The sequence below is a fragment of the Nymphalis io genome, chromosome 9 (genome assembly GCF_905147045.1).
Source record: "Nymphalis io chromosome 9, ilAglIoxx1.1, whole genome shotgun sequence".
Lineage (NCBI taxonomy): Eukaryota > Metazoa > Arthropoda > Insecta > Lepidoptera > Nymphalidae > Nymphalis > Nymphalis io.
This window is the reverse complement of record NC_065896.1, coordinates 8802445-8827558: the sequence shown is the minus strand read 5'-3', so window position 1 is coordinate 8827558 and position 25114 is coordinate 8802445. Positions and strand designations below refer to the sequence as shown.

The 25114-nt window shown below is 32.6% G+C and overlaps 2 protein-coding genes across 4 annotated transcripts in view; one reads left to right on the top strand and one right to left on the bottom strand.

Annotated features, from left to right (window-relative positions):
- Positions 1-519: 519 nt before the first annotated feature.
- Positions 520-5831, top strand: LOC126770568 (CDP-diacylglycerol--glycerol-3-phosphate 3-phosphatidyltransferase, mitochondrial). Its single transcript, XM_050490026.1, has 7 exons — positions 520-1236; positions 1380-1535; positions 1630-1847; positions 2146-2216; positions 2324-2419; positions 3729-3855; positions 4666-5831. Exons 1-7 carry the CDS (start codon positions 660-662, stop codon positions 4789-4791), a joined length of 1371 nt encoding a protein of 456 aa, XP_050345983.1. The 5' UTR covers positions 520-659; the 3' UTR covers positions 4792-5831.
- A 397-nt stretch (positions 5832-6228) lies between these two features.
- The window catches only part of LOC126770566 (rhomboid-related protein 3), a 78574-nt gene continuing 59688 nt past the window's right edge, over positions 6229-25114 (bottom strand). Inside the window, exons 1-6 of one of the 3 annotated variants that reach the window (XM_050490025.1) lie at positions 15800-16005; positions 10506-10618; positions 9562-9679; positions 8405-8590; positions 7870-8142; positions 6229-7729 (exon numbers count right to left, since the gene is read on the bottom strand). In XM_050490025.1, coding sequence (XP_050345982.1) covers positions 7490-7729; positions 7870-8142; positions 8405-8590; positions 9562-9679; positions 10506-10618 — 930 coding nt within the window. In that variant the 5' untranslated portion in view covers positions 15800-16005 and the 3' untranslated portion in view covers positions 6229-7489. Of the gene's footprint in view, positions 7730-7869; positions 8143-8404; positions 8591-9561; positions 9680-10505; positions 10619-15799; positions 16006-25114 lie in introns of those variants that run through there. The other 2 variants (XM_050490023.1, XM_050490024.1) reach the window with 2 other exon arrangements.

The following is a 25114-nucleotide window of genomic DNA, read 5'->3' as shown; positions in this document are numbered from 1 at the left end:
AAGAGGACATTCCAAATAACAATTCTGACTATAACAAAATATTTTATTTCGGCTAATAATTTATTAAAATATAAAGCAGATTTCAGTATTTTTAGTAAGTTAAAATAATCATGTTGATTTCTTTTTATTATTTTGGTCAAAGCATGTTAAAATATTATTGTGATATTTACAAAAACATTGACATTTATCTAATCTCGTTTTAATAATTTTTATTTAAATTTTAAAGTAATTTTCATAGTACTTTTGTTATTTTTTTTTTTTTTTTTATAGAATAGGAAGGTGGACGAGCATATGGGCCACCTGATGGTAAGTGGTCACCAAACGCCCTTAGACATTGGCATTGTAAGAAATGTCAACCATCGCTTATAGCCAATGCGCCACCAACCTTGGGAACTAAGATTTTATGTCCCTTGTGCCTGTAATTACACTGTTAAATTCATGATGCATAGAATTTTTTTTCTGTGCTACCAAATATCACTTTCGGACATTGATATTTGACATTGACAGTCAGATGTTTTTGACAGCGGAACGAAAATATAATCTACGATTGATTTCAAATAAAGAAAAATATAAATAATAAATACATGCGATTATTTTTGAGTTTATAACTGTGATACAACACCAAATCAAAGTAACCAATTTTTAAATTAGAATTCAAAATGTCATTTCGATTTAAACCAACAGAATTACAACATTTTAATTGGATGTTTAATCTAGCACCATGTTTTCCTGTAAATGCTTCAAAAATTAATATTATAAATGATCCGAATAAGTTTTATGACACTATTTACGAAAGATTTAAAAACGCCAAACGTAGAATTTCGTTAGCTAGTTTATATATAGGCACGGGCGAATTAGAAAAAAAATTGTTAAAGGTTACCGTTCATAACGTTAAAAATACGAAAGATTTAAATTTTCATGTTTTACTTGATTATCAAAGGGGTACTCGAGGCAAAGATAATTCGCAAACATTATTTCGTCAATTTGTAAATGGTATTTCTGATAGATGCCATTTGGCTTTATATCAAACACCAAGACTTCATGGAACATGGTCTAAAGTGCTCCCCTCTCGCTACAACGAGATTGTCGGTCTTCAACATATGAAGCTATATATTGCTGATGATTCTATAATATTGAGTGGAGCAAATTGTTCGAATGACTATTTTCAACAAAGGCAGGATCGTTACATAGAAATTGAGGATGAAGATTTAGCAAATTTTTATTGTGAACTAATAGGTATGCTAACTGTAAGTTATTGTATTATTCTTGTTATTATTATTTGTATTTTTATAAGGAATAAGTGTAATTTATAAAATGATTTAATTGATATTCATTATTATTTTTGATTAGTGATATAATTATAATGTATAATTTTACAGATGAAGTAGCAAAGCATAGTAAACAAGATCATTCTGATAATATAACTAGTAATATATCTAAAGATATTGTTATAAAACAAGTCAATCAAAATATTGAAAATCTAATTAACAAATGGAAAGACAGACAAGCTTCTAAATTATCATCATTTAATGAAAGTAAGTATGGAAAAATAGAGTACTGCTTATTTCTATTTTAGTTATTTATATATATTATTTATTTTTGTAATTAATTTATGTCGCTATTCTTAAGGTATAGAAGAAAAAGATACATGGATATTTCCTCTGATACAAATGGGTGAATTCAACATAAATCAAGATGAACAAGCAACTTGTAATATTTTATCTTCTGCACCAGAAGGTTCATATTTTCGTTTAGCAACTGGTTATTTTAATTTAACTGAAAGATATGCTGGTATTTTACTCAGAGATTGTAAAGCCACCATAAGTCTATTGATGGCACATCCAAATGTAAGTATTTAGAATGTATTTTAATAACATTTAAATTGATTATTGTATATAATTCATGATGACTGAATTAATTTCTATAAGTATCTGTTAGTCACAATCAACTTATGTTTTACAAATGAATATTGGCTACTATTTTAAAAGGAAAACAGTAAATAATTTAAAGCTAGAAATAACACAAAACGTTACTTAAAATAATACTATAACAAGGTTTCAATACTCAATTTACAATTGGGATGGTATGTTTAAACAATAAAATTTTGATTCTCTTCATAATTGGCTTTGCAACTTTATGTTTCAGGCTAATGGATTCATGGGAGCTGCGGGCCCGGCAGGCGGTATACCTCAGGCTTATTCATTAATAGCTAGGAAGTAAGTAAAATACTCTTAATTAATTAATCACTCGAATGTATAAGTAAACTGTCTAATTATAATATTAAATGTTCAATTCAATTTTCTATGATTTCCTTCTATTTTAGATTTTGGCAGCAAGTTGTTAATTATGATCAAATGAGCAGGGTGCAGATATTGGAATATGAAAGAACAGGATGGACTTTTCATGCAAAGGGACTATGGTTAGTTTATATTATATTAGGAGCTTATTTATTCTATTAGGTTTTAGTATAAGATATATTTAATCGTTTAACACTAAACCACACACTCAAGCAGGGCAAGCGTCATTGAGTTATTTTTTTTTTTTTATAGAATAGGAAGGTGGACGAGCATATGGGCCACCTGATGGTAAGTGGTCACCAAACGCCCTTAGACATTGGCATTCTAAGAAATGTCAACCATCGCTTATAGCCAATGCGCCACCAACCTTGGGAACTAAGATTTTATGTCCCTTGTGCCTGTAATTACACTGGCTCACTCACCCTTCAAACCGGAACACAACAATATCAAGTATTGCTGTTTTGCGGTAGAATATCTGATGAATGACCAGTGATATATTTTGTATTGATAATTTAACATCCGCTCAGTGATGGAGGAATAAATAAATTTGAGGAGAAGCATTATAGTGGAAGAAGCTTCCCTCACCTACCTTAACCTTATTCTCAGGAGAGAAAGCTTTTTCTTTGTATTTATGAATTGTTACAGTGTACAAAGCGGACCATTCAAAGGTTATCATGTTAATTTTTGAAATGTAGGTTAATGTTTTTGGGCTTAGTTCTATCTCCTTATATCTTAACCTTCTATATCGTCTATTTTTTATTTCGCAGGAATTAAAAGTAAATATTATATGTGACAGCTCTGGTTTATCTCTCCTTTTTTACCTATTACCCCTATTAAAAATAATCTTTAACTACTTTGCATTGAGGTCCTTTTGTCTTTGATCCAGATTTAATTTCTTAACAATAGCATTTCTTAGAATTTCCTACCTGGTTTCTTTGTTATCTAATTTTCTCCTGAGTTTATGATTGTTACTGTACTTTTTATGTACCGATGGATAGCTAAGGAAACGCAGATGTTTTTAAAATGATTCGCACGATAAGAGCCATAGTGATTTTTACAAAAAAATTGCGAGTAACTTAAAGAATCAAAATTAAAAATCGAAAAGTTGTACAGTTTTGGATCTGTAATTTAAAAATGCTTGAAGATTGTTTTTGTTTTATAACTGGTTATTATTAACTAGGATGTACCCTAGCAAGAAATACAAAAAAAAAATAGGGAAAATACGTTGATTTTTTTTTTATTGAATTTTAGAATTTTAAACATCCTTTAAATAAAAAAAATATTAAAAAATTAATAACTCGAAAACGATACACTTTTGCATAAGCATTTTGGGGGTCATTTGATAGCTATTGTCCTGAACTATAACCCTTTAAAAGGATCGTGACATATTACCCTGTAACCCTGTATAATATACAAGCTATTTTTTTTCAGGTACTATCCTCCGAGTAGTGATGTACCGTGGGCGACGGTAGTTGGTTCTGCGAACTTGGGGGAACGTTCTGTACGACGAGACCTTGAAGCACAGGCTGCAATATTTACCTCTTCACTCGATTTACAGGTAAAAAGTAAAACGAAAAAAAAAGTATTGCAGCCTAAGCAGCGACCTGGACAAGAGGGCGTATAATAGACTACTTAAAACTCGAGCTTTCCTTCATTCTTCTCGGCGCAGGGCATCATCGATAGGGAGTACCTCTGCTCGTCGTACAAATAACAGTCGTCACGTCCGTTTCTGTGACGTCACAAATCAAATCGTATATGTGTCTTTTGTGTAGAGTTTTCATTACAAAAGGGTAAAAATAGTGAACTACGCAGAGCATATTATAGTGCATAAGAACACTCTATTTTCATTCATGCTATTAGTACAATCGGTCGGATATCGGCGACCGGTCAGAGCTCAGAAGCAGCAGCAATATTTATACTTGTTCTGCGAAGCACGCGGCTTAACGCTGCTTACTACCCAACTCTCAACTGTTCTGAGAAATGCTTGACAGAATAAACTAAAGACTTTTATTGGGCGACTCGAGTCCTGTGGTGTACGAACTAGCTGCTAGACAACCGATATAGTTATATTGTTATTATTTAAATGTATCATCATGAATATTTTTACAATTTATTAGTCTACAGCTAAACAGCAATAATAAGTAATGTTGCGTTCCGGTTTGAAGAGTGAGTGAGCCAGTGTAACTACACGCTCAAGGAACATGACATCTCAGTTTCCAAGGATAGTGGCGCGTTGGCGATGTAAGGAATGATTAAAATTTCTTACATCGCCAATGTCTGTCTATGGGCGGTGGTGACCTCTTACCATTAGGTGGCCCATTTACCTATCCGCCTATTTATAACAAAAAAAAAAAAATGTTACCAACAGGAAAGACTTCACAATGAGTGTTCAAGACTTCACGACTATGCTTCCGAATGCAGCACAGACTTGCAAAAGAGACAAGCGCCGCTGTGGGTACGGGCTACTGTAGGACTATTTAAAACATATTTTTAAATGCAATTTTATATTTTAACTGAATTTGTAGTTTAGACAAAATAAGTATCGCGGATTCACTTGGTACAAAGTGCTAATTTTTGTACAATACATTTTGTTATTTTTGTATAATTTTTTTAAAACAGTTTTTATATTCTGTGCTTAATTCGAAATGTTTGTATTTGCTTACAAAGTTTCGTGGACCACAAATTGAATTGAAAGGTTATGGGTTGGTTTTAGTATCTGCTTAGAGCCTCAGTTATCAGTATAATCAAAGATTTTATTAGATTCTATTAAATGAATCTAGTCATCATGTCTTGATGGAAAACTTTAAAGGAAATCGTTTTGCTGATTTGAATTATGTTCCCATAATTATTTTTTTGTTTAAAAAAACATTGTAAGCTTTATAAAGCGGATCATTGTGTGTGAGCCAACAAATAGCCACTAAGATGTGAATTAAAAACTAGTTATGTGCTATTAAATAGATACACAAATTATATGTACACAATTCAATACATGGCAAACTGCAGCCTTATCGCTGAATACAATAATGACTCTTGTAAGTAATCTTAAAATATTTTTTTAACTTCTTTAGTAGTATAAAGTCTTCAAAATTTCCTCAATGACATTTACTACTTGTGTTGAATTTGATTTAAATGACGTATTTGTTTGGGCTTGACGTTAGTAGGTACAGCGTATGTCAACCACAGGAGGAATAAAGACAAATAAAAACAACTTTGACATTAAATTGACGCGATATCATGCGTCGAGATATATCTTGTATAATCTATGATCTTCACTATGGAATTTCGAAAAAAAAAATCGTTTTGAATAACGGCGAAATCGTTATCGGAAATTTGGCATTAAAATTAAAGTGATATAAGTAGTTAAGTGGAATAATGTTGTAGTATAAAATAAGATATATTAATCAAGTATTGTTCGTAGTGCACGCCATAACAGAGTTATTGGCAAATCTTATGGAATACATAAATATAAGGTTTATTTATCTTTACTCCTTCTTTAACTGAAATAGGTATATCAGCGTCTATTTTTTTTTTCTTCAGTCGAGTTGTTTGTTTTCTTTTAAAATAATTATTATATATTACTATTGAATTTTACAAATTTTTCGAATATATAATGAAATTGCTACGTATGTAATATGCTACGTTTTTAATGTTATTTAAATCTATGGGTTAGGCTACACTTGTGTTAAAAATTTACTACAAAACGGGAATAAGATTTGAAAAATCTTATAAAATAGTACAAATGAAAAAAAAAAACAGTATTACGCTTGTTAAATATATAAAAATTGAAGTTAATTAATTTGCATTGTTTTATTTCAACTAAAAATATTTTATGAAGAATATCTGGTATAACTAACAACGTGAAGAATAATAAATTTTAAATCATAATTATTATGTTTATGAATTATATTAAAATTTAAAAATAAAAAAAATGTTTCGTTATCAATCACTTTTAATCATATTCAATCTTATATTCTTCATATAATCACATAATTATAATTATCTCGATTCACGCTTAAAATAAATTTAAAATAAATTAAATGAAAACACTCTAATAATTTATACAAAAAAATCAGTCGGTTCGTGACATTATTTGATTCATAATAAAATTATACAATTAATTTTACATTAATAGGAATCAGGCACATTATATAAATTATTTATTTACTAATGAGTAGTAACACATTCGTTAAAACATTGAAGCGATGTACCGTGGCGGTACCGAATACTTGCACTTGGACGAATTCACTTGAAAAATTCAGACATTGCAGCGAACATAACAAACAGATTGCGTAAAACAAAAACTCACGTTTGAGCATCATTTTTTCAGATTAATAATACAATCATTGCAATTGAGCAATCAGACAACATATGCATATTCAACATTCATAAAGCATTTTTATTTTAATGAGCAATTAATTGAAGCAAATTTCGTTGATATAAAACAGTTTCGATTAAATTCTACAGAACGTAAGAAATTTTCACCTTCGAAGCATGGACGCGTTTTATTCTAATCTTTGGTGTGCTGGGCATAACAACGCTGACGCTCAACAAAATGCCTAGTTCAACGGTATTATTATATAAATCAATATTCACCTATGTATGTATAAAACACCTATAATTAAATAGACACGGCATTTGGTCGAGTTGTCAGTCCACACGGAACATATTATACTGTGTTGCGGTAACGCCTTCAACCTATATACTACGGACGCAGATAGTAGGTACAAAAATAGTTCACCTATCCAATACAATTAAGACTACTTAACAATTAAGTATAGCGAGGAGGCCTCGTTAGGAAATAACAGTGCAAAACATTGAAACGGTACAAACTATCTACCTCTCGAAAACGTAGAGAGTACGATAATAGTAACAAAGATTCATAAATCTTTACTAAAACGGGCAAACGTCGGCACTCGACAACGAGCTCTCGGGCCTCCTCCAATAATGCTACTTATCGCGTATCACACTAAGGTAAATTGACTAGGCGTGTTGTGAGTCGGTCACACTGACGTGACTGTAATGTTAGGCTTCGACTAGGAGTAACAGATCGCTCTATAAATACTCGGACTTCGCCATTTATATAGCGCCGTTTGTAAGTCAGCCCGGATAGCAGGTCGTAGTATCTTGTACACCAGCGTCGGCGGGCGAAGCGAGCGCGTCGAAGCCTACTGGCGGCGGGCGCGCCCGAGCAGTCAGAAGCCGGCGTCGGGCGGCGGGTCGGGCGGCATGTAGTGCAGCTCGTCCACGGGCGCGCTGAACACGTTGTACAGCACCGCGAACAGCGTGCACGCCGCGTACGCGCCCAGCGCCGCCCACCACAGCAGGCGCTCCCACAGCCGCTGCTGCGCGTGCTTCAGCACCAGCAGCCCTATGGTGAGCCCGGCCAGCGCGCCCGCCACGTGCGCCGCGTACGACACCGGCGGCGCCTCCTGCTTCAAATAAAACCACTTATTTTAGGCGGTTCGAAATCAATTTTGTATGATCTGTGTTATATGAAGCCACTATTTAAACTATTATTTTATAATAATAAATAATCGTGTGGTGTATCGTCCGAAGCCGAACCTAAACTCACCTTAGTGTATCGGGCGTGCACCGCGACGCCGACGTCGCAGGACGCGACCGCGAGGGCGGCGACGAGTCTCACCGCGCCGTAACGCATCGCGTGGAAGTTGAGCAGCGCGTTGGCGAGGTGCGCCGCCAGCAGCGCGTACACGCCGCCCGACGCGCCCGCCAGGCACACGTCGGGGTCCAGCACCGACGCCGCCAGCGAGCCGCCCAGCACGCCCGCCAGGTACACCGCCCCGCAGCGCAACGCGCCGTGCACCATCTCCAGTGGAAGGCCCACCTGTGCATAATGAAATAATAAAAACGTCAAATATTACTAAGTCGTCGAGTCGTTTGTTTGAAAAACATTAAGGAAAGAAATCTTAAAACTAAGCGAAAAAGTTTTGACGATGAATGGAGTGCCATTTACTGAAGACAAAAAAGGCATTTCGCTTAGCGCTTATAACTAAGGACCTTGTCTTTTCATGACAGATTTACCAGCCGCTCCCTCTGATAAACATTGTTGAGAATTCTCAAATGTTGTGTGATTGAAATCAACTCACCGCCAATTGGACGAGAAGATTAAACGCGAGGTGTAGCCAGCCTGCGTGCACCACGCTGTAGGTGAGGAAGCGCCACAGCTCGCGGCGGCGGTCGGGTCGGTACACGAGCGGCGAGTCCACCGGCACGGGTCCCGCCGCCGCCGCCACGCCGCCCGCACCCCACGCGTACCACGCGAACACTCCTAACTGGCGAGTTCATGACCGATTAATTTAATGTACTAGCACTTTTTGTATTGTATTATACTATAAGGTATATATATGCGGACGCTAGTCTTATATTGTTACGAAAAAAAACTAAGTGGGTCGATTTTAAGATGTTTTCTTTGATCGGAGAGTACGATATGTTTTACGTATTAAATACGTACGAATTGAACACTTAAAATACTTAGTGCTGCTTGTTCGGATTGGAACCTGCAACGTGTTCTATCCACTGGTTACCATCAACGCAGTGCATCTATACCATAACATTACATATGTATGTATAAGGAGAAATTGATGAATAAAATTTGCGTATATGTAATTGCTAAATATTATCTACCAGAAAAATTCCTGTACTTTTATAAGACCATCAATGTTATTTGCAATAAACATATATATAAAATTTTGAAACGTTATGTGTTTAAAGTGTTTGACATGTAAAAACAATCCAGAAAAACGATTTTCTAACTATTATACTACGGAACTAAAATGAAGTAATTTAATAAAAAGGTTTAAATTGACGTAATTTGCGGATATAGACAAATAAGAATAATTATTATTCATAAAAGAAAACCCGTTAGCGCAGCCTATGTCACTTATCATCAGCTGAGTGCACCTTGCAGAAATCGTGCGTATGGAATGAATCAATGTGTGACGAGTGTCCGTAGTCCGCACACGGCGTGAACAGTTCGGCCAACTGTTATGATTCACGTAAACCGCTTGTTTGCACGGATGTGAAATCCGCAATTACACTTTTTAATTAACCGAGGTAACTGGAGCGGGGATCGAACAGCGGTGTTCGGCGCGTAGAAAGTGATGCACCGATTTTCTAGTTCCACTAACGGCAAATAATTCATATTCATAGCAACTGTGCATAATTGAAATGTATGACCACATTTTTTTCTGATCGTTTAACGATCGCGATTAAGAACCATAAGGTTACGATTTTTGTTATTTACCTCTAGCAACGTCACGCATATAATGAAGAAAGGTGGTGGACAGCATGTGTACCGCTCTTGATAGTATTTGCGGTCTCGCTCCTCCGGGAGCACCTCCATAGCCACAAGATGCACCATTCTACAATAGACAAAAACATATTTATATATAATTTTTTTTCAATAAAAAAACATGTTTTTACAAATCAAAATAAAACCTATAGTTAATAATTTAATTAGTAACATAAAATACAATATTTGACAACAGCTTAACATTTATAAAAATGAATCTTTTATCCATATGTCACACAGACCGGGATAAAATAGTTAACGGTAAACTTAGCTTTATTCAGGCAAAAATATTTGTTATTAAAAACATTAGACATTGTCATTTGTGAAAAACCAAGGTCGCTAGTTACAATTTAATCTAAAACGCAAATCGATTTCGACAACACATGTAACGAATATTAAACAATTTGCAAAATGAAAAGAAATTCTTACATCGACGTTATTTATGGGATCTACCAACGGTGTAGCAATTTATAAAACTCTTTATTACAAGAAAGCACACTACATGTCAGGCTGACATGACAAATAAACATAAAAAATTTATACATACGTCAATCAAAAACATGGGTTTATTTGAAATGAAACAGAAAACACTAATAATTTTGTTACTTAAGTTATTATTGCAGTTTGTTTGGTCACATTGCACTGGAAATTTAATATAGAAACATTGTAATGGATATTAAATTGACGTCAGCTTGTTAAGAGTCACGGTTTACCAGACTAAATGTATCAGAACTTTTTGGTGTCAATTTGCTAAAATCGTAACCGTAGACTAAATATGAGCCTTTTAATAAACTTTAAAAAATCTATACAGTTGATAAAATACGGAAGTGTAATAACTTTCTTAGCCCCATAATATACATTATACATTGGAGATTTCAATATTTATTTAGTTTTACCTTGCAAAAAGTGTAGGATCTTCTAATATAAGGTGGAAGTCGTTTTCAGAGCTGACCTCACGGTCTCTCTGGTGTACAGCGCATCTATAGCTACGTGTGCGCTTGCCACTCATCTGCAAAAAAAAAATTCTTCGTAAAATAATATTAAAAAGAATCTCATCTGAAAACTTTTCGAAATTAACAATTATCACTCTACAATTATTCTTAATTAATAAAACGTGGATGAGCGTAAGCAATTGCTGAATGAGTAATTCATAACTAACCAGTCTTAGGTACATACAAGATTATACGAGGTAAATAAATAAATAGTTTTTTACGTCATACGAATAAACAAGTAGGTACTGCCCTTAAATTGTTCAACGTTATTGTTATGAATAAAATTATTATTATTATTAACTTACGAAATTGAAAAATATTTAACCGGTTTAATTGTTTTAAAGGTCCTTTTTTGTTAGCAACATTTATGTCAGTTCACAACTTTTTATATACTGTAACTAAGTTTCTGTATTCTGTAGTTTGATGAAAATAAAGTACATATATTGCTTGTTTAGTGTCTAATGTTAGAAGGTTCGATACAACCGAATATTGTGTAACATAATTAAATCTAAACCACATATCATTTCATGTAAATATAAATTAAGTTAAACGGTATATCAGTGAAAGCGGAGGTTTATCCTGTGAACCGTACGTGCTAAACTTATCCTTATATATTAAAATCTTTAAAAAAAATAAAGATTTTTAAATGATTTTGTAAGGATAAATAATATAATATTTTCGAATGCTATTCTGATGTCAGATCATACATATATTTTTATTTAATTCAAGTATAAAAATGAAGTATTATTTAGTAGTATTTAGGTAATAAAATATCCGTAGTTATTAAATAACTCGTCTTTTGTTCTTGCCGATGATTATATTTGAAGTTTTTTTGAAGTATTTTTTTATTATTACTAAGTGGATGAAAAATAAAAAAAAACATTTATTTTATATTTAAAATGATTCTAGTAAAAATCTGTTTCATTTAATCATCTGATTTTCTTGATAAGTATATCTTTCGAAAGGAACAACCTGATAATATAATTTATTTATTGATATATAATATGTGTATTTTATATTTACATTTGTTTATTGGTTTTGTTTTAATTAAATATTAATACCATTTTATTCATACCACCACCTACCTCATATCCCATCTGTAATTACCTACACCGTTGGTTGCCTGGAAGAGATCGCTATGTAGCGATAAGGACGCCATCATTGTACATTTATTTAGGCAGTATACATGTTTTGTACTTTTCTCTTTGTGGTGTGGTGTACAATAAAAAGTATAACATATAAAGTATAACATATTATATTTCAATAGCGGCTCCGCCAGCGTTGAAATCGACTATAAGCGAAAATATGATTGTATCAAGTAAAGAAATAGTCTTCTTTATTGTGTATTAACATTATAATAACTCACTTAAATTTTCCTAAGAATATTTATTGAACATGAAGTAGTTTTTTTTTGCAAATTAAGTCACTGCCAAACAAAGTATTAAAAAAAATTGATGTTCCGTTATTAATTTTCTATTTTGTAAACTACGATTTCTTAACGCGTCAATTCAACAATAATTCAAAAATAATATATTTATTAAGATTATAATCATGAAGATTTTTTTTTATAAAATAACGTTTATTATATTTGAATGTTTCAATTTCTGCTTATACAATTTATATAGGAATTATCGAATCGAGACAATTACGTTGTTTTTTAATAAATTTCTGGCTATGGTTTTATTTTTAATAACGTATACATAACTCTACAAATCACTGTCTGTAGATTGTCAATAGTACTATGGATTTAATATTTCTTAAATAATTTCTTTGAGCACGTTTTTATTTTGGTATGACAACTGACAAATAATACGTGAGTGCCGGCACATAAGTTTTATGAGGGTGGATAAATGTTGCGTCGAGGCGCAGTTCGCGGGCCGGCGACAACGGCGGCTAGCTGGCACGCGTCCAGGCCTATCGAGTTATCGACCGCCACCCTCGAGGCAGCATCGACATCGATAAACACATTAGTTCTTATTTTTTAGCTCGTTCTAAGACTAGACTAACATGTGCCTGTGTTCACTATGTATGATTTTACAATGATTTATTATAATTAAACCGTAATAGTAAACTGCGTGATTTCTTAAAAAATCACTGTTAGAATAGACTAAATATTTATTCGTTAACTTTTATTTTTACTTTTATTTTAATTCTTGAAGACATATCTTTATTTTTCTTTTCTTTGAACTCTGGGTAAGTACGTGTGCTTCAAATTTAATTAAATAAAGTGTATGTTGCGCATACGTTTTTTACACAACTATTCACAAAACTAAAGGAATTAAGTGTCAGTAGTAGTAGTAATAAGTACCTATGTTATTTGAAAGTAAACTAGCTAGTTACACTTAAAAGTGCCATAAGTTGTTTATGAGCAACTTCTCATAGTTATGGGGCAGTGGTAAAGAGCAGGTCGCAGGTGGGCGGCACGGTCGGTGCGCCGGTGAACGACTGGTCTCGAGCCGCGAGTCGGCCCGCAATCCATCGCAGGCCACCGCATTGTCTCCGCAGTCGTTCAACTCAGTTTCCCACGACACTGCAAATGCCCAATGCCAAAACCTAAATAGCCTAGACGCGCCGCAGACGCCGGCTATATCTGTCGCGGCAACAGAGCGTATGTACGTACTTATATTTAATTTTAAAAACAGAGACGAAGAATGTGAAAACATAATTATTTTTTTGACAAAAATGTTTTACAGATTGTTCATTCTCAAAATCTTATTGCGATTATATGGATAGGTGAGATACGATTTTGAAGATAAACAAAGAATCTTTTGTCGATGGTCATCTTTTAATAATGTAATGAAGAGTTTATATTGAATCGAAATTATCCAATTAAAACTAAAATAAATCGATTTAATCATAGAACAATAAATCGATACACCTCAGGATTTGCGCGGGCTGGGCGCCAGTGGGCGCACTGAATCCAGCGTGGGCGCCACGTGACTCACGCCGACATCCGACACGTCCGATTCGTATCCGGAACCACTAACTAGGCACTATTGCCGTCTCGTCAAACGAGCGCGCGAGCCTACGCGACGAACTACCCATTTCAATAACCCACATTATTATTCATCATTTCGACTCACAAATATCGAACGTGCGATGGTCGGATGTCCTAAATGTCTTCCGATTATTATTTTTTTATTTGAGAATTATTCTTATTTTAAAAGTTTAGAAATTTTAACTATATTGCTAAAGAAAGGTTAAAGGTGGTAAGTTTAACCTCAAGTGTTTTTTTAAAATGGTAATCGATCGAAACGGTGTTCTTTTTTAAATCAATCTTTTTTATTTATTCATTCCTTTTTTTACAGAAAGATGTTATTGTATAAAAAATAGAGAAAAATAAAGAACTAAAAGATTAACTGCTAAATAATACTTGTAAAATATCGAATATTTAATTTTTAGGTCGCACAGAGTATGTGTAAAATATAAATCATAACAAGAAAGCGATATCGATCCAGCCAGTTTCTATCTGTCACGATCATTGACATTTTCAAAAATTATAAATCGTGGCTTTCGATTGTTTTTACAATAACAAAGTTTCTGAGCACCACAGTTATGAAGTTAATGACTTCTTTAACTGTAAATTTTAACGAGAAGTTTATCCAAATCTAGCATATTAATGGTAGATTTAGTGTGGTGAACTGATGTGTTGGGCACGTGAACGCTGGGAGCGTTCCCACGCGGCCACCTCCGCACTATTATGTTTTAATCTCTTCAAGTCTCTTTGCATTATTACGATACCGTGAAAGTATCTCATACATTTGCAAGCCAGGAGGTAATGAAGATATGCATAATTTGACTACATAATTTATACACTTTAAAATAGTTCACCGCGGACTCTTAATAATTTTTTTTTTTACTGTGATAGATTGATAATGATTAGTTTTTATTAATTGGCGTTTCGTCCTTTGTATAACAGTAAGCGTGTTGCGACATGTTTAATCTAGTTCCGGAGTATTTAATTATTACGTCACTTTTTAAAAAAATATTTGGCAATGGCAAATCAGACGAACAAGTTTGATTTCATTTATTATGAAGATTACCTTTCATAGATCGAAACATATAATCCAAAACGTTCACATTATATTAATAAAAACTAGCTCGTAAACTATATATACGTACATAAGAACCTACTGAAGTTAATGTGCAACTTCGGCTACTCGATATTGATTTCGTGTTGCTAATTTTACTTTAGACCTTGCATGTAGTTCATAGTAGAAAACAGCATACATATTGAGTAGTCTTACTTAATTCGTTGCGAAAAACACAATATAGAACATGCAAGTATTATTTTGCATTGTGACTCAAAAAATAATAAGTTGTGAAATTATAAATCATTTAAACAGTCTTACCTATGATAGCAGTTAAAGTTCTAAAATTAAGTACCTTAACATAAATATGGTGTCATATGCCAAAATAAACAATCGTTGATCCATATGAATAAGTAGAGCATAAATAAAGTCATTTTATACGCTCGATATCTTTAGTTAAGACAATTTATTGCATAAAACTCGATTAAAAACTCGAAATGTTTCAAATCGATTAATACAGAAAATTAAAAGTTTTGCAGTAGAATACGAAAACTGTCTTTTTTTTAATTTTGTTATGAAAATATTTATTTCATATAATTTTTTTTTTCAACAAGATACTTTTAGAAATATGATTGTTTTGTTATCTGAAATATTGATATTAATGATAGATTACAATAAGTCAATAAATATCACCTGATACCTAAAATAATTATATGTAACATTTCTTATAAAAATAAATTACATTTTTAAAGGCTAAATATACGTAGAATAATGTTTTAGCTATATGGTAATTTAGAAATGGATCTAGTAAAAATATACCATACGAATTATGGTTAGCACTGTACTCAAATAATCGATATTTTTTTTTCTATTTTAAGAACGAAGGATTCAAAGCTTTTAATAATAATTGAAAAGCGGAGAAAGTTATTAGGCTCTAACACAACTGAAATATACGAAATGGAAATTATATTTGTTAACTATAAAACAGTTATGTTTATATTAAACGTTATTCGTGGTTAAGAACGACGTTATGCTAACTTAATAAAAAAATATGGTGTATGGTTTTATTATATGAATATAGTCGTTAAATGACATGATATTAATAACATATGTTTTTTTCCTAACAAAATCGTCAGCTGTCAAAAATAAGTATTTTTTTAAACTTACCCATCACGTTTGTTTCAATTATATTTTAACGTCACTAAAAACAATTTTAAAATGATATTATATAGTAGTCACAACACTTTTAATGTCACTATTTATGAGGTAGTTAATTATTTGTTTATAAATTTAATTTGGTAAGTTAAATAGTTCGACGTTGGAGACGCGATCGTAAGTAGCAGTAGTTGGGAGTGTTAACACAACCTCCCCATACAAACGCACCGCGCAGACTGATTTCGCCGGCGAGGCGATCGTCTCAGTTTAATTAGTGTTGTTCGGCCCGCTGCTCGGCTCTATAGACTTTTTTATGTTTAGGAGTGGTGGTTGCCATTTGAGAGGGTGGTTCCGGTTCCGAGGGCGGATCGTGCTTCGAAAAACGTTTTTTCTTGATGTTAGTTTTTAATTTTGCTTCTAAAACATTTGTTCCAAAGTAAAAAAAAACTGTTCAAAATCTATATTTTTTATCTGTGCATCTTGTAAGTTACTGTATGAATTTATGTAACTCGACATCACTTGCATATCCCAATTCCAAAATAGTTTGAAATTAGTATATAATCCATAGTAAAGTGCTATTGATTGACTATTTTTTTCGAAGAGAAAAGAGCGTAATCAAGAGCATAATATTAATACTTGAAAATGACACCATCAGATGACGCAACGGCCACGAATCGTTTTGCTAATATTATAAATGCGAATGTTTGTGTGTTTATCACTCAAGCACGCTCGAACCACTGGAATCTATCTAACTGTTTCTACTGAAATTTGGTATAATATCGTGGATAGACAGATATTTTTTTAAATTTATATCTTTTGTAAACGCTACAAAATAATAATAATTATATAGTTTATAATAAGATGAATTGACAATTGGATATTTCATTTAGTATTATAAAATAAAAATTATAACGTTGTGCGATTAGAACAGTAACAGTAAAGAATATACAAAGTATGTATAGATATAAAAACGCGTCTTAAGTCCATCAGTTTGATGTAAGTAATTTACGTACTTTCTGAAGTAATTGTATTCCATATATTATAAAACTGAGCAAACTACTATTATATATTACATATCTCTAAACAGTACATAATATCTCAAAGAAACTTACATAAGTAACAATTAGGTTATTGGGGTTTTAAAGTCGGAAAACCGCACAATGACAAACGTTAATAAGTAATGTACGAATGATTCCATCGTATATTGCTTTAACTTTAGTAAACAAATATAAATGAATATATAGAGGTAATATATAATATAATATATTACTTAAAACAAAATTTAAATAAATTAAAAAATATAGGTTCGTTATTATTTATTGCGCAACCCCGGTGTTGTCTCACGCCTCAATTCTTCGCTTCTAATATTTATAATACTGTATTATCCTTTCTAAATATTACGTATTATTTACTCTATACGATATAAAAATAAAATAATCATCACTAATTATCAAGATATGAAAGGAAATGGTCCTGTGGACAAAACGCATATATATATATCAGTCTTAGCCTATGGTCGCAGGTTTCAATCCCGGCAAGTGGTTTTCTTGTGAGGATCATGCAGGTTACATGGTGGAATAAGCGCTTAAACTTCCCCTTCATAAAGGGGAGATATTTGCTCAGCAGTGATACATTTAGGGGCCTGTACTTTTAATGTTGTGAAAGAAAAATTTGGGTTAATAGCTAACAATAAATTTATTGCATTGTATTAATAGTCTATTGGCGCGGATAATTTGTTTCACTTACAAGCATATCTGGAAAGTATACACCTTTACATTAATATTCGTAATCCATTCCAGATGTTAAGCAATACGGATAATAAGGTCTGAAAGTACAATGAATAATGCATTGTCTCTGGTAAACAAGTAATGGCCATAGTTAGTAAAACAATTTCTTTTCAATTGATCACGGGGTTTCGTGAAAAGATTTGTAAAACATAATTTAGTCGAATTTTAAATTTTTTGTTGTGTTTTCCTTACATTTTGCTTATCTTTATTATAAGGCTAAAGTAAATTTTATTGTACTTTTTCTATTAGGGCTTTCAATTCAAATTCATCTTACAGGATGCGGATAGCTATTTAGCGTTTTACTACATATTTATACATAGGTTGTTGTAGTTAGTATAATTTTCCATTGTGATCACTATTCATATTTATACTATTCTGTTTTGTATCTTACACATTGAAATTTACCAGAATTGTATTGCACTTATTGTATTTGAGAATATGATTCACATTAATATTGCTTTAACAATTGAATTTACTTTACTATATCAAGAACTTATAAAAAACTTAATAAATAACTGTCAACTTTTCTAATTATTTTGAGCCATTGGTGTTATTTTAACGGAGTCGTTACAGGCAAAATTAAAGTTTTCAAAAAAAGGCTTATTTTTTCCCTAAAATGGTCGAATATAGTAATAGATTTAAAATTAATCCATAGCTTTAAAATTGTTTTTCTTTGTAAATCTCTGACATTTAAACTGAACGTATTAAAGTTTTAGTTGTGATTCCTTAAACTAGTTTATAATTATATAAAAAAACAGAAATATTTAATATTCAAACATATTTAATGTTCAAAAACTCACGATTAATGTAAATACAGAAACAGATGGATCGGCACAATTTTGATCCTGGTAATGACATTTCACGGTTTGCTAATACGATTCCCAAAGAGCTTTTCGGTCAACACATGGGTGCCTAGTTATTAGCAACAATGGCAGGTGGGCACCATGAGGTTAATTTGCCCAATATTTATTCGCAAGATGGCGTCGACACAAATTGTAAGTCATAATTATAGCTATTTGGAGAGGTGGCTTTACTAATGTGCTTATAAGTCTGTAGGTGTGAATACTTTTAGGGGCGTGTATAGGATGTAAATTTTAGTTTTAAGTTTTTTCTGGGCAATTTAAAAAAATCAAGAGAAGTAATACATTTTTTTTAAATAATAATATAACATAAGTACACTCAGTGGCCGAACGGTGATGTATATAATATATTTGGTAAATGGATTCTTCGAGAAGATTAGGAGTTCCTGAGAGATTATTTAAAAATATGTAATTAGGGAAACAGTTCCAGCGACTTCCCGCAAAAACAGAAAATGATTCACTAATACAATGTCATCTCTAGAAGGACATACCTGAAAACTTTATTGTAGGTAAACAGAAGCCTTTTTGAAATACTAATTTTGTTTAATTTTCACTCCTACAGGAATTTTATCTCAAAAATCTGTAAAATGTTTTATATAACATCTAATTTATTGTGCATGTTAATTGTCATGTTTGCGGTAAAAACCTTATCGAACTAAATCCCGCATTTTAAAATTTTATTTCACAATCCATTAATCCAAGCAGAACACAATCGAGAATTGTTCCGTTTTACTGCTGAAGGTAACGGGACGTCAAGGTACTGCATTAGTTAACGATCCCGACATATGGCGCGAGTCTGTCGTATTAATATAAAAATTTGTTAATCTACTCCAAACAGAAAGTCATTCCCCTTTCTTCCACGGTCCTAGTATTTTTGTAAAGTCATTAGTATACATTGAGTTTTTTGGTTATTTGACTAACGGATTTAAATTAATAGATAACTACAAAGTACAAAAAGGTTTTTCTAAATATGTTCTCTATTTTATCGTAAATATAGTTTGGGTTGTAACAACCAAAATTTGCTGCTAATAAAGATTAGACAACACGACAAAAAAGACACGATTAGCAAAAGCTTGTTTTTTTACAAGGCGGTTATAATAATCGTGGATCTGGTGAAGAGGTTGGAGGCTGGTTGAAGTAAATTAGCTCCCGTCATAATTTGGACAAATCGATTTAGATCGGACGTATATCTGGCGGCGCTTTTGTCGAATGATTTAGTAGCGCCGACAAATTGAGCCTTCCTGATCGACTTAAAATCGATACATCGCCTCTACACACAACCCGATGCCAATTACAAGGATTTGAATTTAATAGGTTTGTAATTTATTTAATAGAACGATTTTGTACCATTTTATTATCATTATTACATATAAAAAGCTGCTACAGCTAAGGTTTGCAAAATATTACCATTACAATTATAATCTTAAGAATTATTTTTAATATATATACAATAAAATCATTAACCATTGACCAAATTTATAATATTTGTATCATAAGTTGCGTAACTTTATTTTGCAACTCATAGAGCTGGAAGAAAAACAGTACAGAATAGCGGCTTGAGATGTGAAAGTGATTCAGTCAGTGAGTCATATGTTACACCACGTTACGCACGTCTATTGCTAATGTGATTGACCGGCCTTGCTGCTCGCATTAACCGAAATTCGGTTACGTTTACGATGACCGGCGGTACACTCTAGCTTTAATCTATCATATTCATAAGAAATACGACGTAATTTGTCGTATGACTAGTTCAATACTCGATATTATTTGCTTGTCTAGAAGTTAAATATTTAAGATTTGATGTTAAGTGTACCTAAGTATATAAGGTACGCTGTGTATGTAAGGTACGCTTGGCGTGTTATAAATTAATCATTATGCAGAATATGAATTTAATCATTTCCATTTCCTATAAATGATCGGATATAAAGGAAGTTTGATAAATAATAAACTGGAGGCTATGGATGCGCTGTGTATTGCTCCTGACATGCAATCGGTCAAAATCCTCGTAAAAAGCTTTATCACGAAACGATCGATTGCTATGAACTTTTAACGAAAAAATATATTATTGGTTTCGTTTTTTGCCATGTTTTGTAATACGGCAATAATGTAAATCGAATCGGTAGTATAGGTAATGTTTTGTTTTGAGCAAATTTGCATTTGAAATTGGAGCGCGATGGCACGAGAGCCCACGGCGGCGCTACTAACTGCACAATGCATGCTTCTACGCATTATGCTTAGTTGTTATGGTAATCGCAAGTAACTTTTGACCGTTAAAAATGCATATATATTATTATAGTACTTTATAAATTAAATACTACATTACATAATTGTGTAATAAATCCAGCGATGTGATTACAACATTAACCTATCTATGTCTTCACATTTGTTATTTAAAGTTCCATATTCTATTTTAAACGAGAACAATTAAATAAAAAAAAAGTTTTTAATCCATGCGATTGATACTTTTTTCGTGTCTCTACAAGATTAACTTTAAGTTTGAATCTTATCAAAATGAACGATAAAGTAATATAATTATAAACAATTCCCCAAATTTTGAAGGTATTTAAGGATGTTAGAAAGAACATTCATTTTATGTAGGGCGTGCGAAAACGTGTCAGCGCTGGGTCGGCTTGGCTGGTTGCTTAGGGGGGGAGAAATAGCTTGACGTGAAATAGACAGAGTACTTACTTATAACAAATACTTGCATCACTATATACAATAAATATAAATAAGGATAATTGAGGTGCGGCTTGCAGTTTGTGTGCTATGCATATGAAAGTATACTTGCATATAGACCAACATACTTGCATAAAGATTTTCTGAGCACGGATTTTAATATCGGGCGTCCCTCTTCTCTAGCATTTAAGAATTTAGGCTTAAAAACATCACATATACCTACTCATCATCGCCACTGTAGTGGGCGATGTTTTGCTCATGTGCTAGACATTATTAAAAGCTATAATTGTACTATAATAATAATGAAGCCAGCATAGCTTCATTATCTTCAGTTTAAAAACGAGATAGGTATATGTTTTCGTCTTTCAGTATCAATGTATATTTACTTTTCATTTAAAAAAGTTGGATATTTGAAATGCCTTATTTCGCTTCAAAAATGTTAATAGAGGTATGTATTATATTCGTCTCTTGGACTAACGCAAAAATGCTCACAATCAATTGTTGCAAGCAATTGCAAATCCTGATTGACTATATATATATATATATATATATTATTTATATATTATTTATATATATATATATATTTATATATATATTTATATATATATATATTTACTTTAATGCACTCAAATATTTACACAGTACACAATGTACTCTTATTCGGTATAAACTCAAAACGGAGCCTTTGCAAGACAGTGGGAGATTCGCTGACATTTTGAGTGATCATTTTTTTAATCAAAGAATGAATGTAATTTGTTACATACCTACCTATTATAATTTACATACGATACAATCAATACATGAGGGTAAATAATGTAATGTGGAGTGTAAACATAGTACACGATTTAACGACATATAGTTAATATTTAGTTATTTTTACTTGTATGTAAATTAGCATTCCATATATGTATATTACGTCAAAGATATAATCAAGAGATGTTATTATAATCAAGGAATATATTGTACAAATAAATGTAGTTCACGTTATTGTATGATGCTGTTAGTCAGCGACAGGCAGCCAAAACACAGAATTGTTCCCGCTTACAATAGATGAGCTCGTATTTACATTACCCGGCATGATTGTGCTTTTAATAGACAATGACCGTGACAACACGTGGATTATATAAAGAATATTGTATCTCGTTATACCATATAGAAACTTTTACTGTTTTCATTATTATTGTTAGCTGCCTCGTTGGTCTAGTGGCGAGCTTATAAGGTTCCCAAAGTGTCGGGTTCGAATTCCGAGGCCAAATAAAAGAATATTGTTTTTTTTTTTTGATCAAGAAGTCCGTACTTCGTAAAGCACGTAAAGTTGTTAATCTTGCGCATGATCTTTTCGGTAGCGTTGGGTTGCCGTCTGATCATACTCGTACTATGAGATCAATCTCGTAGTAGAGAAATGAGAATAAACCTGTGCTTACACACACATTTGTGCGTTATATCTTATATATTTTTTGTGTAAATGGCAATTTTTCTTTCTTTTTAGTCTTTAACTTTTGCTGCCGCGGAGTGACTGTTGGGAGTATTTATTATTGAATTTGAATTGAGATTAAATGAAGAAGTTTCGTTTAATGTTAAAATTATTTTTGTTATTTTACTGCTAAATAAACTAAGAATAATTGATAATGAATATCCGATTTCACTCTTTTTATCAAAAGGTGCTATTAAAGTTTCACAAGACACAAGATGGAAGGTGCGTAAAAATTAGGTAACCGATGATTAAGTTCGTTAATTAATAACAAATAAGTGGAACTCGGTTGGTTAATAATAATATACATAGATAGATAACTGCATGCTACTGCCTTAATAAGCGAACTATAAAACTCAAAAAGAATTATTAACGATAAATAAAATCGGCATGTTAGATCAAATTGACATTGGTACTCTTTATTGTACCTACACCACACTGAAGTACAATTATACGTAACACTTGCGAAGATATACAAAGGCGGTCTTATCGCTTGAAAAGCGATATAGATATTTTGATTAACGCGTTCAAACATACGAACTTACAGTTTTAGGACAATTTTAATAATGAAAGAAATACTATATGTGATAGAAATATATATTTGTACCTTGTAACGTTATTCAAATATTTACATGAATAAAAAATGTATATTGTTCCATTACTAAAAAAAACGCGGTTACCATTAATTTATTTAAATATATTTTCTTCCTGTTTTTAACACAATAACTTAAAAACATTCTCCAACGCTAAGTTGTTATCGCTATTGGAAGATGTCTTCGATTATAAAGGACACAATGTTTACGGTGCATAAGATTAATGCTGACTCTTAGAAAATTGTCTCTATGCAAATGTGTATCTCGTGCCAGCGACAGGTGATGTGCGGCAGCCTTAATTGTTTTTTGTGAAATATTCAAATATTATGACGTTTTTTCCCTTAATTTTTTATGTTTGACTGGCGGGTGCGTACCAGGTGGTCTCAGAAAAAGTTTCTTTTTGCTATAACAGCTTGCTTACATGTATAATGTTATATATAGGATTTGACTATGTAGTCAATAACTTTTTAGGAAGTAAGTTTTGTATAATAAATAAACTTTGAAATTAATTGTAAATGATTTACATATTAAAACTTATTAAAAAAACGTAATTGTATGGTTTTTAGACATGTCTATATGCCAATGGTAGTTGGCGGTTAGTGAATTATATCAGGGAAGGAAACGGAGATAATTATGCATTTTTTTCTTTTTCTAAAACTGTGGTGACACTTGATCTTAAGGGTTACTCACATTTTACTGTTTTTTAACGTAAATATGGTGACAAAAAGAGGCAAAAAATGTATTGAAATTTCATCAGACAGCTGTTTCATGTCTTTCGTGCCGTGTTCTTTGGATACTTGACAATATTCAAACGAACTGTTCTTTTTTAATATATGACGTTACATTATGATATACATACATAATGTATAATATTTATTATTGTTATTATGTATGTATAATGTATAATATTTATTATTTTTTTTAATTTTAAAAAGTTCTGAAGAAAAAATTGATACGTAGTAAAATTTTATTGTTAGTAAAAAAAAAGGAAAACCTTTACTTCGACCATCTAATCCACTTGGCGTGTGCGGCTGGCGTGCGTCGGCGCGCGCGCACCTGCTGTACAATTATCTGGTCATTAGTCGGCACGGAACCCGCGGAAACCCAAAATTAGTGCGTGCACAACCCTAATCGTACTCCGCGAACTCGATCATTGTACAATTGAGGTAAAGCTAAGAAGAAATGTTAAAGTATAAGAGGCTTAAGTTCTGTGACCACACATGGTCCGATTTTTATCTCATAATTGCAGGTCTCGCGTTGAATCCTTCATTAGGGGCGGATAGGTCGGGCAAGGCGAGGGGTACGGAGGGGGCGGTAGTGTGAGGACACAATGGGCGCCCCCCGCGGTATTGTGCGCTAATGTATGCGCGCACGGCGTCGCCGACAGCGGCCGCGACGCCACAACACAAACATTTCAACGCATCTAATTTATTGTCGTGTCGCAGTGAGCCGAGCGCGCAAAAAATATTGTCTTAAGGAGCAGCTCTGCGAGGTACTTCGATAATGTCACGTGCGAGATTGTAGATGTACGATAAGAGGGTATCAGCCGAGGATGGTAAAAAAATTATAAAAAAAAACTTAAAAGTTTTATTAAAACAGTAAAAACACGTACTTCATTTATCAACAAAATTTAAGCAGTACAGACTATTTTATCTCACATAAAGTAATTAAAACATAAAAACGTGCTTTAACAAAATGCTAAAATTGTTAACGGCCCAGAATTAAATATTTGGCCTCGCTCCACCTTAAATAAATCTGAACACAGATTTGACGGAGGATGACTCAGTTGTTGAGAGCAATTTTTGAATATTATAATAATATGTAAACTAGTTGTTGTTCCTTGGAGCATTCATGCTGTTGTCGTCTATAGATACAATTAGTAACATTTATTAGAATAGCGATTGTGTTAGGATGAATGACTGTTTATATTTGAGTGTTTA

Coding starts and splice junctions, on each gene's coding strand:
- LOC126770568 (XM_050490026.1), top strand. CDS start 660: ATGTCATTTCGATTTAAACCAACAGAATTACAACATTTTAATTGGATG. Junction 1,237..1,379: donor TTTTTATTGTGAACTAATAG/GTATGCTAACTG, acceptor ATAATTTTACAG/ATGAAGTAGCAAAGCATAGT. Junction 2,420..3,728: donor TTTCATGCAAAGGGACTATG/GTTAGTTTATAT, acceptor ATTTTTTTTCAG/GTACTATCCTCCGAGTAGTG.